Source organism: Poecile atricapillus, chromosome 17 (assembly GCF_030490865.1).
Source record: "Poecile atricapillus isolate bPoeAtr1 chromosome 17, bPoeAtr1.hap1, whole genome shotgun sequence".
Lineage (NCBI taxonomy): Eukaryota > Metazoa > Chordata > Aves > Passeriformes > Paridae > Poecile > Poecile atricapillus.
This window is the reverse complement of record NC_081265.1, coordinates 6457461-6473998: the sequence shown is the minus strand read 5'-3', so window position 1 is coordinate 6473998 and position 16538 is coordinate 6457461. Positions and strand designations below refer to the sequence as shown.

The 16538-nt window shown below is 44.0% G+C and overlaps 2 protein-coding genes across 6 annotated transcripts; both read right to left on the bottom strand.

The window, feature by feature from the left end:
* Positions 1–64: 64 nt before the first annotated feature.
* On the bottom strand, positions 65–2648 carry ARMC7 (armadillo repeat containing 7). Its single transcript, XM_058852741.1, has 3 exons — positions 2332–2648; positions 2114–2257; positions 65–1288 (listed from the first exon to the last, which is right to left on the bottom strand). Exons 1-3 carry the CDS (start codon positions 2576–2578, stop codon positions 951–953), a joined length of 729 nt encoding a protein of 242 aa, XP_058708724.1. The 5' UTR covers positions 2579–2648; the 3' UTR covers positions 65–950.
* Positions 2649–2876: 228 nt separating this feature from the next.
* SLC16A5 (solute carrier family 16 member 5) lies at positions 2877–15943 on the bottom strand. 5 transcript variants are annotated; one of them, XR_009279074.1, is made up of 6 exons: positions 15833–15943; positions 14696–14945; positions 11352–11495; positions 9490–10356; positions 5087–7900; positions 2910–3008 (listed from the first exon to the last, which is right to left on the bottom strand). XR_009279074.1 is itself a non-coding variant. In XM_058852738.1 (4 exons), exons 1-4 carry the CDS (start codon positions 14913–14915, stop codon positions 7659–7661), a joined length of 1473 nt encoding a protein of 490 aa, XP_058708721.1. In that variant the 5' UTR covers positions 14916–15188; the 3' UTR covers positions 3879–7658. The 5 variants fall into 5 exon arrangements, 1 of the variants encoding a protein (XP_058708721.1); XR_009279073.1 differs by lacking the exon at positions 15833–15943 and having other exon boundaries at positions 2877–2953; positions 14696–15188; XR_009279072.1 differs by lacking the exon at positions 15833–15943 and having other exon boundaries at positions 14696–15188.
* Between the last annotated feature and the right edge of the window lie 595 nt (positions 15944–16538).

Genomic DNA, 16538 nt, shown 5'->3' with positions numbered 1-16538 from the left:
AGATCCTGTGTGGGTGTCTACCAGGAAGCACTGGGCTCAACAGTCAAACCTTTTAAATTTTATCTATTTAGCCACCCTGGTTATTGGGTTTTCTCTTACCTCAAGGCTGACAATGAGGCCAAAAGAGACTAGACTGGCTTCAATTTCTTGGCCCATGTGCTTGAGTGGGCAAAGGCTGCAAGTGCTGGAAGAAAATATTCATGAGCTTTCACAGAACTGATGACACAGCATTTAAGTTAATGTTTTATTAACAGAAGCTTTTACAAGACAGCTGTTCTCATAAGCCAGATTGCCATGAGCTCCCCACCTTTTTTTTTTTTTTCCACTTCATCTTTTGCACCTGTGGTAATGAAAGATAAACTTACCACTTCTTCATTTATACAGTAGCTTACAGCCTGCCCTATGCAGAGATTCCCTAGATGTGCCATGATTAGGGCATGTTATGATGCTATAACATAACATAGTTATGATGGCATAACTAGTGCCACAAGGATGGAGAGATTGTGAACTGCTAGAGCAGGGAAATTCCTTTCCCTACAGGAGGAATAAATTTCTGTGACATTTCAGTGACTTGACACTTAGCATCACTTGTCATGGACACTGAATGGGAGATGTGCAGCACAACTAGCCAGGAACCTGAGTGGATATAATTCTGCCCAATAACCTGAGCAGAACACCCCTCATTGCTGGGAAGGGTTATTTGTGCAAGCTGGGTGCTGAGCTGCACTTGGCAAAATACATTCCAACGTGCAGCCATGACCTGCTTTATTTTAAATATTTGCTTGCAGGCTTAGCTGTGTGCTTGGCCCAGCTGCCATGTTAGTGCTGTTCCATCCTGTTTGTTAACTAAACACCAGCACTGGTGGGACCAACTTCCCTCTTTAATGCTGCTCTTGACCTGCTGAGCAGAAAGCGAGAGCAGCAGGAGGTTCCCATCTTTGTAGCCCTGCTCAGTCTTTGGGCAGAGGAATCCCCACTGCTGTGTGCTTGCTGAGGTTCCTGGCCTCCTCCACCTGCAGAGGGCTGCAGTAATCCTGCAGGAAAATGGATGCCAGGTTACTGAGACGTGTGTTGGCTGAGAGCGAGAAGCGGAGCATGCACTCCACCACGGGCAGCGCCGTGGTCTGCGCGCGTGACTGCGGCGTCGTCAGGAACATCAGTGTGGTCACGGCCGACACCACGGTCTCCTCGTTGGAACTGGACAGGCAGTTGATGATGGGCTCCACCCCATTGGCCTCTAGGATGTACTCTTTGTTTGTTTTATCCAAGCACAGGTTGCAAAGACCACCTGGAACAGTAAGAGAAAAGTGTCTGAGGTGATGGCAATTCACCGCTCATCCCGTTTTATAACATCCAGATCTTCTGTATGGATGGAAAATTCTTAATGGTTCCCTAGGTCGTGTGTTTTTGATTGTTTCCAATAATTTTCCATCAGCACACTCCTTATCCTGTGTGTCATTAGAGGGCACTGTTACTGCTGCACATAACTGCTTCCACAGAATGATTCCAGGAATGCTCACTCATCTCTAATGGAAGACACAAACCAGCAGTTTATTGCAGGTGCTATAGAAATCCAGAGAACAGAAGTAAGTTAGTAGCCAAGAAGCACATAATGTTTGAAACTTTAAGATGCAGCGACAAACCTTAAAAATCAAATTAACTTAATATCATCTTACAGAACCACTCACAGTATCTGGCCCCTTAGCTTATGTTCAAACCATGAAATATTGTGGTAAGGCAGTTCCTTAAAAGATTTATTAAAAAATGTCAAGTAAGTATTGCCAGTGGCAGAATGGATCTGTACAATGTATCTGGCAAAACCTGACTGCTTCTCTATAGAAGAGATTTCAGTAAAAAGTTAATCAGGTAGCGTTTGGGAAAAAAACAAAAACAAATCCTTTCCAGATAGTGTCTTCATTATGCTCTGTAAGGACATGGAGGGTCATGCCTCTGACTTCTCTCCCATTGTACACTAAACGAGGCTTTATCAGCACAGTGTGGGTTTGTTTTTAGAGCCCTGCGTGGATTTGGGGCCGATTAAAGAGCAAACCGAGCCCGGGGCCCGGTGTTCCCTGCCCAGGTGACAGCTGCAGGTCCTCGGGGTAGCCCTTACCCATGGCAAACTCCACGAGGCTCTCGTTGTCCTCGGTGAGCATATCGAGGAACAGGTCCAGCACCTGCAGCTGCCGGAGATACTCGTAGTTACTGGGATCGTAGGCGAAGTTGGCCAGGTTCGCCAGCACCTGCTCCTTGGCCTCTGCAAGTGAAAAGGGTCGGGTGTGTGAGGAAAAGCTCGAAAAGAGAGGGCGAGCGAACAGCGACGTTTGTTACCTGTGCTGTCCGTCACCTGGAACTCGGTGACGAGCGCCTGCAGGTACTCCAGCCGACCCAGTTCCATCGCGGGCCGCCACACCGGCTTGCCGGTTCCCCTGGGCTGTGTCGGCTCAGAGATCGGGTGTACCGAGGAATGGGAGGAACAGGCCCTCCCTGTGTAGTGGGAAAAGCCCGCCCGCCGCCATTTTGTGGGCGGGAAAGGGCGGCATCGTCTCCCCACAGGCGGGGCGGGAGCGGCCGCCATCTTGTGGGCGGGGGGCGAGTCTCCTCCTCTCAGGCGGAGAGGTGGTTGCTAGTCCCTTTCTCTCTCACTATATTTCATATATTTATACATTTTACCTATAAATATGTTAAAATATATTAAGATATATTGAATATATAAAGTATGTAAAAATAAATGAACTTGTGTCGAGGTATTTGACTGTTGCATTATATGGCAAAGCTTTGCTGCTTAAACGCTTTATTCTGCAAAGCAGATGACCTTTCTCCACTGATTACTTAGTTAAAGAATTTTCCCCTCTCTGTATGTTTTGCTGCTCCATCCCAGTGCTGCTGTCCTTGTGGTGGTGCTGCTCCCGGATCAGTTCCAGTTTAAATAACGGGATTGCAATTCATGAAGCTGAGGGAGAAAAGGTAAAAACAGGGCACAATATGTGCACAGTGATGTAAATTACCTGGGAAAAAAATGCAACAAAGCCAAGAAGTGAATTAAAAGAGCAGCAGGTGATTCCACCTTGGTTGTACAATGGTTTGGGCATAGAATGGAGCAATTCCCTTGTCTTGAACTAACACTGCTCGGTGAAACCACGGCAATTTTACATGGTGCAAGAGGGTTCAATTATGGTTCATGTGGTGTAAATATACAAGGTAAAGGTTAATAAAGATCATAAACTGGGGGAGTGGACTCTGCAGAAATTTGTACTGCTATTATTGAAGCAATTACACGCATGGATGTTCTTCTGTGGATAAGGCAAGGAACAGGCTGTGAGAACATGTCTTTTGTGTTACCTCAAATACAATTGATTTTCATATCAAGCAAATTAGTCATGGACCGATCCACATGGCACCAGTGACAAGAGTGGTGGGCTGATAACCCACTCAGCTGGGGGCACTAAAACATCTGCCCATGGCTACATTAAATAGAAGGATAAGCAAAGAAGCTTCACTGAATGCAGTAATTCTAAATATTTTAACATTGTAATGGTGTGGGAAGACACAGAACATGAGAAGAAAGATATTTATTTCTACCTTGTAAAAAAGTTGAAACCAGGCTAAGTGCTAGCAACTTCAGCTCTTAGTAGTATTATCATCTGCAGTCGGTATGTATTTATGTATATATCTAAACAAATACATATATTTTTATTTGCGTATTTGAGTATTTTTATATGAAAATGATCAGCAAAGGTGCTACAAACTGTCTATATTAGAATGTTTTTCTAATGTACTAGGAAATTTTCTAATCTGTGTAGTAAAAATCTTCTAATGTGTGCCTTTGTAAGTGGCAAGTGTTGATATACTTTAAAGCCTCATCTGTTATTAAATAGAAGGTGAATGAGTAATGTGGGAAAGCAGGAGCGGAGAAAGCAAACACAGGGAGCTAGTCCATACAAACAAAGTGCTACTGGGATTGACTAATAAGAGGGGGAAACTGTATTTAAAAAGGAAAAATGCAATTACTTCTGTTTGTAAGAACTGCATTTACCCACCCAATATTGGCTGTATAGTTTAATGGTCTGAGTGCTTGAAGCACTTGCTGTTTGCCAGAACAGTTCCCAGAGCAGGGGCTGATCTAGCTGGGGTAGTCACAGCTCCAGTGGCTATTCTGGTGACTTTGATAGCACATTGAAGCCAGAATTCAGGAAATTTTAATTTCTAGTAGTTATTTCTTTTCTTATATCTACTAGCCATGTCTGCAAACAGCAAGTCAAGCTCTCAAATTAAGTGATTTTGCACTTCGGAAGTGTCTTAGAGTGTGTAAGAACTCTAAACCTTTATTTGGGTTTTATTGTTATTAAATATAAATAAATAATATTAATATTAAACTTTCCCAAGTATTACCCTGGCAGAGAATCTTAGACTTTTAAGGATCATGGTATTGCAATATTTCAGTGAGAACTTCCCAGTTAATGTTTCATTTCCGTGAGGAAACGTGCTTCTTGCCAAAATGCTTATCTTGCAATGGTCAGAATATCTTCCATGATAAAGGAAGCAGGTGAGGGGCAAGAGGGACATGGGGAGCAAGAAACATTTAATTGTGGTCAATTTTTGTGGCTATGCTGTTTCTCAGAGGTTTGTACCCTGGCTGAGTTATTAGTGTTTGTCCCAAATTAAAGCCACGATTATTTTACTGTCTGCAGGTGTTAAAGAAACTGCTTCAGTGGGGCTGTGATGGCCTTGTGTAAAGGGCTGACCTTAAACTAATGAGGGGAACTTCTATTGTTTTCTTTTCCTTTTGGTCCACAAAATTCCTAAAGATTGGGTGATGCTGCACCTGTAGGATCCCTCTGAGAGGGAATATTTATTATTCTGTAGCACGCTCAGGTGCCTCCTGTTACCCTTTGCCAAGCTCCTGCTCAAGACAGCTTGGAGTTCAGGTTGGAAACACACACGGGAGAGGAGACCCGTGGAAAGGAGGGGGATTCTTTTCTCTGTTATGGGAGCTTAGACATCTTATTCACCGGTGCAAACACAGCATGAAATGTTACTTTTCCTCTGCTCAGGACTTACTTCTAACCTGTGGGTTGTGGATTACCTTCAAAGGGTCTGTGGAAAGTAACCAGGGGAGACAACTCTGTTTTCAGGCTTGAGTTCTATTAGAAAGGTTTCAGTCAGCAATTGAGAAATGTTAAAATAAAAGGTTTGTGAATCGGTTGTTTTTCTTTCCAGAAACGTCTCTCTGTGCTTGTGAATAAGTCCCAGTGACCCCAGTGATGAGTCTGGGACTATCAAAAAGCACTTCTGAAAAGCACTCTCCTTGCCTTCCATCCTAATTTCTCTTGCACTGCTGCACACAGTCAAGAAATTATCAAGACAGGTATCTTTGCCTTGGTGTAGGAGGAGCTGATTTCAGTGTCAGCTTCAGTTGGTGAAGATTTTTTGGTTTTGCCCTGTACATTTCCTTTTTTATGAAGCAGCCAGGGTGAAAGCATTACAGGTGGATCAGTTGGCTCTGTGCAGTAGGTGCCTCCCACTGCTCTTTCACCTAACCTTTGTTTCCTGTGGGAAATTTTGGTGGATTGTAGCTTACACTATATCTTGCCTATTTTGCCCAGGACATTTATAACAGTGGGAGTATCTGGGGCCACATAACATCATATTTCTTTTAGAAAACAGAAAGAGAATCTAGAAAGGTGAACAGAATTTAAAATTTAAGAATTACACACTGAGAAAATGGCAATCTGTTCAGCTGCTTAGCTGTTTATTTGCAGTAGCTAGAAGATGTTTGGGAGTTAATTCCTTTTTATTGCTTTTTTTTTTTTTTTTTGTGAGAGAGAAAACCCCCTCATTTTCCTAGGAGTGTACAGCAGTCTGTGTTGGTAAGCTGAGAAGAACCAGTCCTTGTTTACTTCATAGTCATGGACCATGTAAGCATTACATAAGTTAATAAACACATGTGAATAGAGATTGAATGTGTGTATCTCCCACTAATCATCTTATTTAAGTATAGGTTTGTTCAGGAAATGCAAATCCTCCTGGGTCTATAATCCCAGGGCATTATTGGAGAAGATACTGAGCTGTGGGAACAGGAACTCTTCTGAAGGGTGGGTGCCCCTTCTGTGTAAAAGCCACCTGCCAAGCCATTGTAGTCTCTGAAGACCTTGGAGTCAGTTTTCTGGTGGTTTCATCCAGAGTGGGGTTTTTTTTTATTGGTTTGTTTTTTTTGTCTGGGGAGCTCTAATGAAAACTGTGAGTTTGTCACTAGGAATCTGACAGGACAGTTCTCCAGATAAGCACTGCAGCTAAGTTTGATATAACAGTTCTTAGAGAGGCACTGCAGTTCCATTGAAAGCTCTTACTTCTTCCATTTCACTCCCATTTTGTACTTCCATCTTTCTGATTGTTCTGATGTGTTTGGTTATCTTTATCCACATGCTTCATGAGCTGTTACCCATGTCTGTCAGATCAGGGATGACAGAATATGAACAGTTTGCATCTCTGATACTGAGGCTGCTGCAGCCATTGTCTGAGCAGTGACAAGCCTAAATCCTGGGAATGTGGCAGAGAAAGCCACTTAGAGCCAAATGGCTGGATTGAAAGTCAGCAACACTGGCTTTTCTCAGTATGCTTTCCCACAGATTTCTTTGTAAGTTCTGCTTCTGCTTATAAGAAATAGAAGTTATGTTTGTACAAAGTTCTCTGTAATGAGAATGCTGGTGTAATTAAGTTCAAAAGTCTAAGACTAAAGAGCTGAACTGATCTCCACAAAGAGGAACTGCAGTTGCTTTGAATTTTGCCCTATAAAAGGATGCATATACTTATTCTTAGGTCTGATATTACCCTCCCTGCCCCAAATGGCTTCCAGTTAATGCTGAAGTGTGTTTACATGAGCCATGAATCCTCTTTTATGATATATTAAACAGCACTTAAGACATCAGTAGTTATAGAAAGCAGGCACTCAAGGCTTGGTGGGTTGTTTTTTGGGGTTTTTTTGAGGCTCTGGATTTGAATTTTGAGGCTTTGAAATAGTCCTTGGCATGAAAAACTCATGTATGTGCTTCATAGAGAAAACCGTTGATCTTACTAGAGACTTGTCCAAGTTCTACAACCCACACAGCTGCTTTTGTATAGTATTTAGAGATGCAGAAAATAATAACACACTTCCTTATGGAAAGTGTTTGTCTTGCCAGAGTCAACATGGGAAGCAAACAGGAAGCCTGTGCACCAAAATTGTGTATTCAGATGAGGCAACAATAGTTCTTTGTGAAGAACTACCCATTAATACATGTTATTCAGCACTTCCAACTGGAATGTGCTTGTGAAATTCCAGTGACTTATTAAAGGTGGTGACTTAACCCAACTGAACTGTCACAGCCTTTGTCTCCTGGCACTGGGTCCCATGGCTGTTATCCCATGGTTTGCTTTAGGAGAGGTCAGGTCTCCTTGTGCTTCATCTCCTTGGCTAGTGCTGGGTTCTGGACTAAGCCCATGGTCTGGAATTGGACAAGGTCTTGGAATCTGACAAGGTCCTATGGAGTGGAAGTGCAAAAGGAAGATGACAGTTGTGGAAAGCAGACTGGTTTTTTCTCATCTGCCATCAGTATTGGGCCGTGTATTGCTTGGTACAGACCATTTCATGGTATGGCTCTTTTTCCCCTTCTTTATTTTCATATGCTCGTGATGTACTCAAATGCTGGAGGGGATTGACTTTCAGCCTTTGGTTCTGTTGATGTTTCACTGTATTGATATCTGGAGGGATTGTCCAAACATGCTTTGGAAGCCTCTCTCAATTTGTTTTTTTTTTCCAGAGCCCAGTAGCTGAACCCCATAAATAATGCAGCCGATATCAGGAAGAAGCTGGAGTTGTAGAAGACGTAGTGAAAATCACTGGTTATGTCTACCAGGAGACCTGAAATAGAAGCCATAGCTTAGCCAAAGAGAAGAGGCACACTAAAGTCATACATTTACATGAATGTCAAACCTAAATCATTCAGCAAACTGCCGTATACAAAAGACAAGCATTCTCTGATGAGTTCTCTCCTCTTCTCTGGATTCTAGTGGTTGTTTAGTTTTTTATTTGTAGTCACAAGTCAGGTGATACTTCTGTAGAAAGTATTTTTCAATACATAGAGAAATCAGGAAAGAAAGGAAATTGTTATTTTTCCCCAACCTGCTGTTTATTTGCTCAGCAGAGGACCCTTGTGCCACTGCCACTCAGTGGCTTTTGGAATGAGTGACCCTATTACATCCTAGGGCAGAAAACAGAACAACCAGATAGAGAAATATCTCAGAAATTTATATAGTAAGGTCTCTAAATTGAATAATTGTCTCTAATCCTGTGTAATGAGGGATAAGGAAATTCACAGCACAGCAAGATTATGACAAACATTAAGTGACCTTAATATAAACCATTTGTAAGTATGAGATATCAAGGGAGTGATTTAAGACTAATATTAGAGATGGAAAAGTGATATTTAGGCTAAATACATGATGCCTTCCATAGGCTGTTTATCAATGTAGAAATACTGGAATAATGTTTATTTGCTTGTATTTTTCAGTCAAGATTGGTGATGTTTCTATAGTGTACTTTTGTGTAGCAGATTTTAGGACTACAAACAGAAATGGAGCTGCTTTTACTGTGCTTTGTTTTGCCCATCTGCTGCTCCTGTCAGCGATGACCAAGAAAGGACCTTTTTTGCTCTGAGAAAAGTGACTGACACGCTAATGCCAGGGAGCACCATGAAATACACTACATGTTACCATCACATTATTGAACCAGACATAATTTTCCTTCTGAGTAGCCACAATTCATTGTCTGGAGAAGAGAACTAAAGCCTGAACTGAGGTTGACATGCTCATGTTGATGTTTGTTGTTTGTTAGTCTTTGAATTTACTGCTGTAGTGCAGGAGCAGGTGTGTATTGAACAGGTCACTTAGTGGCATTTGGAGTGAACTGTGAATAATTTATTGGACTGAGAGTCATAACTAGCTCCTTTCCTGTCTCCAGAGAAAAATTAATATGCTCCAGAACTTGGAAAGAAGATTGAACAGAAGCTTTTACTATGGGGCTTTTGAATAATGTAGGACTGGTAATAATTTTGAACACAAATAATTTGTTTAACGGGATGTTCACAATTCCTTGAGACTTCACGGATAAAACAATGCAAACCAGCAAAATGGTGAAAAAGTTCATAGTAATTCCTGTCAACTTCTTGCCACTGGAAAAAAGCTGTCATTGCTCCCATAGGTATCAGATCACTTACCAAGTGAGTCATTTTTCAGTGTGCTCTTGATGCAGCTGCAGAAATTACTTTCCAGCTGTCAGAGGAGGCTGATTATTCCTTTCTGACCCTACCTTTTATATTGCTCCCTTTGCATAACTCACCTACACCATGGATCTGGAAACTTTCTAATTCCTTTCCTTGATGCTCCCAAACACTTGTCACCAGTTTCCAAACCACCACCTTTCCCCAAGCCAGCTTTCATCGCGTCTCTCACCTGTGAGTGGGGGCCCAATAAGGAGGGTGATGCTCTCTAGGATGGTGAAGAGCCCTAGAGCACTGGAGAACCTGTCCATCTCTACCACATCCATCAGCACCTGGAAGGTGAGCGCCCCAACGCCACTCATGGCTATGCTGAGGATGATGCAGTAGAGGATGAGCACACTGAACTCAGCTGAAATGACACAGATGAAATTGCTGAGCCCACAGAGGAGCACAGCCAGGCTGAACAGGTAGATGCGTCTCCCTGTGAAGACTCTGTGTCCTGAGAGCAGCCCTGTGAGAGGGCGGATGAAGATGTTGATGAAACCAATGATGGAGATGAGGAGAGCTGCCTTTCGTTCCTCCACCCCATTGTGGGTGGCATAAGGCACAAGGTAGACATGGGGTAAGGCAAACCCCATCATCATCCAGGTCACTCCAATAGTGTAAATCTGGTAACCTTTGTTTTCACAGAAGATGTCAAAAGCCAGGTACTTCTGCAGCATCTGGAAGCATTTTGTCCTTCTGTTGTGCTGCTGAAGTGTGGGGTGGTAAGAAGATGCTCCGTTGGACATCTGTGCCTCTTCTGCTCTGCTCCCTGGTTCCTCTTTGGGCTTGGCAGACTGTGGAAGTGACCCTGATGCCAGCTGAATGGGCCTCATGATGGCTCCACAAACACAGCAGTTCAGTAGTATTCCTCCAAAGATGAGGAAGGTGTTTCTCCAACCCATTTCATCCAGCAGGTATTGAGACAGCAGTGGCCACAGTGTGAAACCGAGGGAGACACCAGTGGAGGCCATGGCATTGGCCAGTGTTCGCCACCGTACAAAGTAGTAGCCCAGCATAGTCACTCCTGCCTGGAAGCTGAAACATGATCCCAGACCTAAAGGTGAGAATAAATGATTCTTCTTTGTTGTCTTAAAGGGTGAAAAGAGCCCAAATTCAGGGTGTACCCACAGATTGCTTCCTTTGCCACTGAAGCATTTTCTGACCTGCCAGGCCACACAGCCCCCAGGGACTGATGAATACTCAGAAACCCCACACCAGGGATGAAGAAGGATGTGTCTAAATGAAACTATTTATGTTCTTTGGTATAGTAAATATATTGACCTAATCTGATATTTTTCTGGGACACCCTGCAATTCTTAAAATTGTTATTGTATTGGAACTGTTCATTAAAAACTTGGGTTTTATACCACATGCAACAAGAAGTGCTGCTTTCCTGATGCTTTAATCAGGGCTCAGGGAATTGCTTGTTTTTCTCTCTATGCAGTGGCTGCTGCTTAACTTGCAAGATCCAGCAGGATTGGTTCCAGGGTAAGGAATTAATTTCTCTGTGTTATTAAAAAACAAGAGTTGAACATCAGTTACATAGGAGAAATATTTGGAAAGGAAAAGTTCCCATCTGTTAATTCTGTTCAAAACCAACAGGGTCTTTTGTTAGAAAAAGATGTCTCCATTCTCCCCCAGTTTGGGAGTGGTGAAATACAAGCCCAGGGAACCTGGGAAGGACATTATCCAAACACATGTTCCAAGATTGGAAAAACAACAAAAACTCCTCTTCTTGAAAGACAAAAGGCTGAGAAGCTACTAAAAAGAACAGACATCCTTTTTCTCCAATTTACCTCCTGGAGAGCTGTAGCTTTTTCCAGAGACAAGCACTTCCCAGCAAGCTTGAGTGAGTGAGGTGTGTGCTAAAGGGGTGTGAAGGCCAAGTCTAGTGGGATGGCCAAGTCTAGTGTAGGATTTCTGCCGTGCTGGGAGGCTGTTAACTTCTCATATTTCACAGATGAGTGGAAAACTGTGACCACTTAGTTGGGGCACTCCCATTTCCCATGTCCAGCACAGCAGCTGACTTTCCCTGCTCCATGTACGTACCAGTGATGAGGCCGGCCGTGAGGTACAGCTGGCTGATGGACTTGCAGAAGGAGCTGGACACCATTCCCAGCCCGCTGAGCAGCCCTCCCAGCATCACTGCAAACCTGCAGCCAAACTGTTTCACCAGGATGCTGCAGAGGGGCCCTGGAAGTAGAGAAGGAAAAAGGAAGCAGTTAGGAAGGAAGGAAGTATTTTGTACCTGCTGGATTGCTGCAATTATCAAGTGATGTAGTCTAGAGACCCTGAGGGTTGTCCTGGCAGTTTAATGTAGTGGAGGAGACAGGAAGAGAAAATATATTCTGTGATCTTCTCAAGTACTTGGCCAGCTTGTTGGCTAAGGGGGAGTCTGTGATCTGCTGGGATTTTGACCATCAAGTAGGATGTGATGGATTTTCATTAAAACCCTTGGAAATGGACTTTTAGTGAATTCCACGAGATTGTGATAAATTGTTTGCTAATGACATTTAACATCCTTAATTTTGGGGCAGGGAAAGATTAGTTCACATCTGCATCCCACCAGTGGGAAGGTGCTTCTCTTTATGCTCTGGCAGAAGAGGATCTGAAGGTAGAGTTTATTTTCTTGTTCTCTTGAGGATCTTTAAGGTTTTCCAGGTTTTATTAACTTTTTTTTTTCCCCAATTCTGAACATTTAAGGTTATGGAAGCAAATACAAAATGACTGTAAGCTGCAGAATTAGGAGTTAGTCAGTGTAGGGAATATAACCTGTGGCATATTTGTGACCTAAATCAATGCCTGGTTTGAAATAAAATCCACAGAGTCAAATGAACAGTGGAACATTATTAAAATTAGGAGTGCAGCTGTCTGTATTTTGATCTGCTTGGGAGATTTTTCACCTCAGACTTCACTGGCCTTTGAAAAAGTGTCCAGCAAATGTGACTGAATTATTTTTTCTCCTGCCAAAGTCATTAAGGATGGTACAGCTGTTTAACTAGCCCAGGAAGGCATAAATTGAACACTGCAAAATAATGAGATTGTCTCTAAAAACTTAATATTTTTTCATGATTAGTTCCTGGGTGCTTGTTGTCTGGGTTTCAAACATTATTTCTCACTTGCCTGGGACTTTTGTGCTTTCTTTTGCAAGAATAATATCGACAAAAGTGTTGCATTTGTATAAGTTAGTGCAGAGTGTTCGGTGTGCATGAATATCTAGGAACAGGAACCTGTAAGGGCCTGAAACCCCCTTTTGGAGACAGATGTAGGACCCTGAGGTCTCTCAAATTATCTTATAACAAAATAATCATTAATGGCTTTTACCTAGGAACGTAGCACTGATAATGGGATATATTTGACTGAATTGTGAGCTACTGTTTGCCCTGTGCCCTTCCCCATTTCCTTCCATAGCTCTCCTGCATTGAACCTTCTCCCAGTGCTGGCTACTCTGAGAACAAGCTGTTCTGCCCATTTCCCTTCCTCTTCCAATTTTTGCAACAAATATTTTTTTTTCCCCTTCAATTACTGTGAATTAAAAAGAATAAAGGTGAAGAAAAGAGAGTGGCACCTCTAAGAGATACTGGTGACAGCAGAATGCAATTTTGGGAAAGCTTTATGTGCTGAAATGATGGATGTAACTAGAGAACCTGAATCAAGTAAAGTCTGGCCTCCTACAAAGGAGGTCAGAAGTTCCAGCAAAAGCTATATGTGGTTGGCTTGAGAGGAAGGCTTTGATCTCTGTTTTGTTGGGTTTTCCTTCTGGTTTATGTTACTGCTTCCTCATGCTTCTTGGGGACAAGCACAAGCCCTCCTGTGCTGTAACACTCTACAATAGAAAACATAACTGGCAAGCAAAGTACAACTCTCTGGCTGTGCCCTGACAGATTCTATTGTGAATATCGATACAAGGCTATTCTTTCCTTATCTAAGTTATAACTTTTGGATCTATGTATTGGCTGTCTTGGTATTACCTTTTACTGTAGTTCTAGCCTCCTACACAACAATTACTTCATTAAAGATGACAGGATAATTGACATTCTTGTGGATACTGCCAGAGTTGCCCTTCCTGGACATGCTGGGACCAAGCTGCTTCAGAGACCATTTCCCAGAGCCAGCAGGTCTCAATTGGATCCTTCCCATTAATCACAGAAGGATCACAAGGGCTGGAAAGCAGGATGGAGAATGCCCAACAGCTTCCAAATTCCAAACCCCGAGGCTACTGCTCTACTTCTGCTGACTCTTAGTGGTGATTCCTCCCCTTGACACTTCCCTCGATATCTCTTTCCATCTGCACCTTGATATTCTGGACCCAGCTGTTCCTGCTAAAGTGCAAATTCTCAATTCCATGCAGGTAGCTGCCAACCATATCCTGCATGGGACAGACTGAACCTGCCAAAGCCTTTGCATCAGTGTGACTCAGGGCTCTGGGGTTGTTTTTTTTCCTTTATGTAGTATGTAGTAATGTAGTATCAACTTTCACCAGCACTGGAAGGGAGTAGGAATGAACTCGGGAGAAGCTCAGATATATGGGCAACACTGGGAACCTTCTTTCTGTTGCCTGGTAGGGTTTGGGTTGTCTGTTTATCAAATAAGCACAGGATTTGTATGGGTCACAAAGCACAGACCATTCATTGGCAAGTCCTTGAGCTGCTGGAGATTTGGTTTTCTCTCTGCAGAAAGAGAAAAGAATCCCCACATCTTTGTGTGGAATCTGGGACCCTGCCTTGTACTGCTCCCATATTTTATTTCAAGGGGAAAACCAGTGATTCACTCCACTATCCACAGAGCACAATGCTCCTTCCACCGCTGCAGCCAGGGGGTGCTTCCTGACCCACATCCTGCGCTGATCCAGCCCTGCTCACATCCACCCTGATGCCTGTGTAGGTGTGTGCTCTGTGCCACCACCCAAGGAGCTGCTTTTAAGACTTTGCCTCAGCTGGCAGCTCTGAGGAGCTCAGCTGTTGGAATCTCTTCAGCCACAAAGAACAGGGCATGTGGCACTTGGAAGGAGATGTGCTCTTGTGGACAAGATGAACCAAGAAAGAACCAGAGCTCCAGCACCACATCCTGGCTTATTCAAAGAGCTTCTGTGAGTAATAACTATGTTCTTGCTGATCTGGAAAAAACTGGACTGAGAACGGGATTTGCCTTCTTTAACCAAGGGTCTTGGCTGACTCTGAGAGTGACAAAAGGGAGCATGGAATCTGTGGACATTTAGCTTTGGACCGTGGGATCCAAGTGGCTTGGAGATGCTGTGTACTTCCAAACAGCCACTCTATTTAGATCTCCTTCCACCACCCGCTTAATGAGAACCTGAAAGTATCCTCATTACATCCCCCCACCAGCAGCACAAGGGCAGGATGTGGAGGAGGCCATTCCCTGCCATCACTCACCCCCTCCATGCAGCACGGCCACCACGATGGACGGGAACCATGATGTCTGGCTGTTGCTGGCCTGGAACTCATGCTGGAGGTCCGTGAAGAAGACACCGAGGCAGCTGGTGAAGCCCAACGTCAGCCCCTGCAGCACCACCGCAGCCAGCAGGACCATCCATGCCCATCCCTGGTCCTGGGGCTTGGCAGCACCACGTCCTGCTGCTTCTCCTTGGGACATGATAGCTCCGTTCTCCTCTAAGCCAGCCTGCTGGGGAAGGGGGTGCAGCTACCATGTAACCCTCAGACCAGCAAACAGGCCTTCAGGGAAGAGCTGATGGTGTTCCTGAGGCTCAGAGCACCAGTGTTTCCCACACCTTTCCCAGCTGACACTCTTGACTTCTTGCTCTGCATTTCTTCCAGCACCTCCCTTCCTTCTCGCTACAGGATCCTGGCACCAGCTTGTTTAAGAAAGCTGCCTTCTCCTTTTATATTTCACAAGACTGTGACCACAGCCAGGTAGAGGACAGGACCACACCTCCTCTGAGATATGAATTGGCTTTACCTAGTTCCGCCCTTATTTTCCTTTTCACCTGCTTTCATCATATGGAGTCCCCTTGCTGGCAATTGCTAAGGTCACTCAATCCCTGTGCACAGGAGGAAAAACTGTGAATGCCAAGTAAAATAGAAACCTATAAAGTTTCCGTGTCACAGCAGAGCTCAGTATGAACCTTTCAGGAAAACTACACCTACCTACAAAGTGCTGGTGGTAAAAAAAACATTTTAAAAGCCATTAATTAATTAGAATCCAGTGATGGCAGGCTTTTGCTTTACCTCTCTAGATCTAGAACTGCTTCTGAGAGATCACAGTTTGGATTTCTTTGAGACTGACAGCACGAAACATATAGCAATAGCATTCCCCATCCTCTCCATATGAATAAACATGCATAAAATAATAATCTCTGGCAGCTGGATGAGCTCAGAAAAAGTGCCCATAAGGTCACTGTACAGCGCAATATTTACTTAGTAGTCAAATAGTGTTTTTTCCCTAAAACAACAGCTGCATTTAGGTTTTGTGTGCAGCTTTAGCCATGAATAATAGTTTGATTTTGCTCATTATTTCAAATATGCCATGATGGCAGAAAGTGAGTTTCATACCTCAGGCTGAGACCAGAATCGGTCGAACGAAGGGCGGCGCCGCTTGGCTGCGGCTCATCCCTGTGTGCGCAGCCCGGTCAGCTCATGGCCCACGGTCAGACCCTTGTGCTTCAGTAGCGACTACAGGCTTTGATGAAGTCTTTTGCAATATTAACCTAGGCATCATTTCTGTAAACAGGGCTCTTATGCTGGCTGGCTCACAGCCAGAAAATGGAAAAAAAAAAGGCTGGGAGCAGAGGGGGCCCGTGGGAAGGGGCTCTGAGATGCAAATCACGGTGGTGGTGCTCAGCACACTTTAATCCTTTGTCCACTTTAGCTGGGCGCAGATAATGCAGTTAATTCAAGTGCTTGTTTCTGTGCTGTGAATTAGCTGGGTGACAGCCTAAAACCTCTCCCCGGCAACAGCAAACCTGCAAAAAAAGGCAGAAGCACAGCTCTTCTCTGTTCCCAGCTGCCCTGTCCAACTTTTGAGTTTATCCAGCAGATTCCTGGCTCCCCTCGCATCTCCCTGGGTGCCTGCTTACGGGGGAGAACTCTCCAGTGGGGCTGCAGACCCCATGGCTCTCATCCACCTTCTACCCCTGGCTGCAGGACACCTTTTCCCCTGGGCAGCCCGACCTGAACAGCCGCTGCAAGGACCCTGGGGATGTGCTGCCAGGCGCCACACGACCTCCTCGCTGCCTTCTGCCTGCACAAAGGTAAAGGA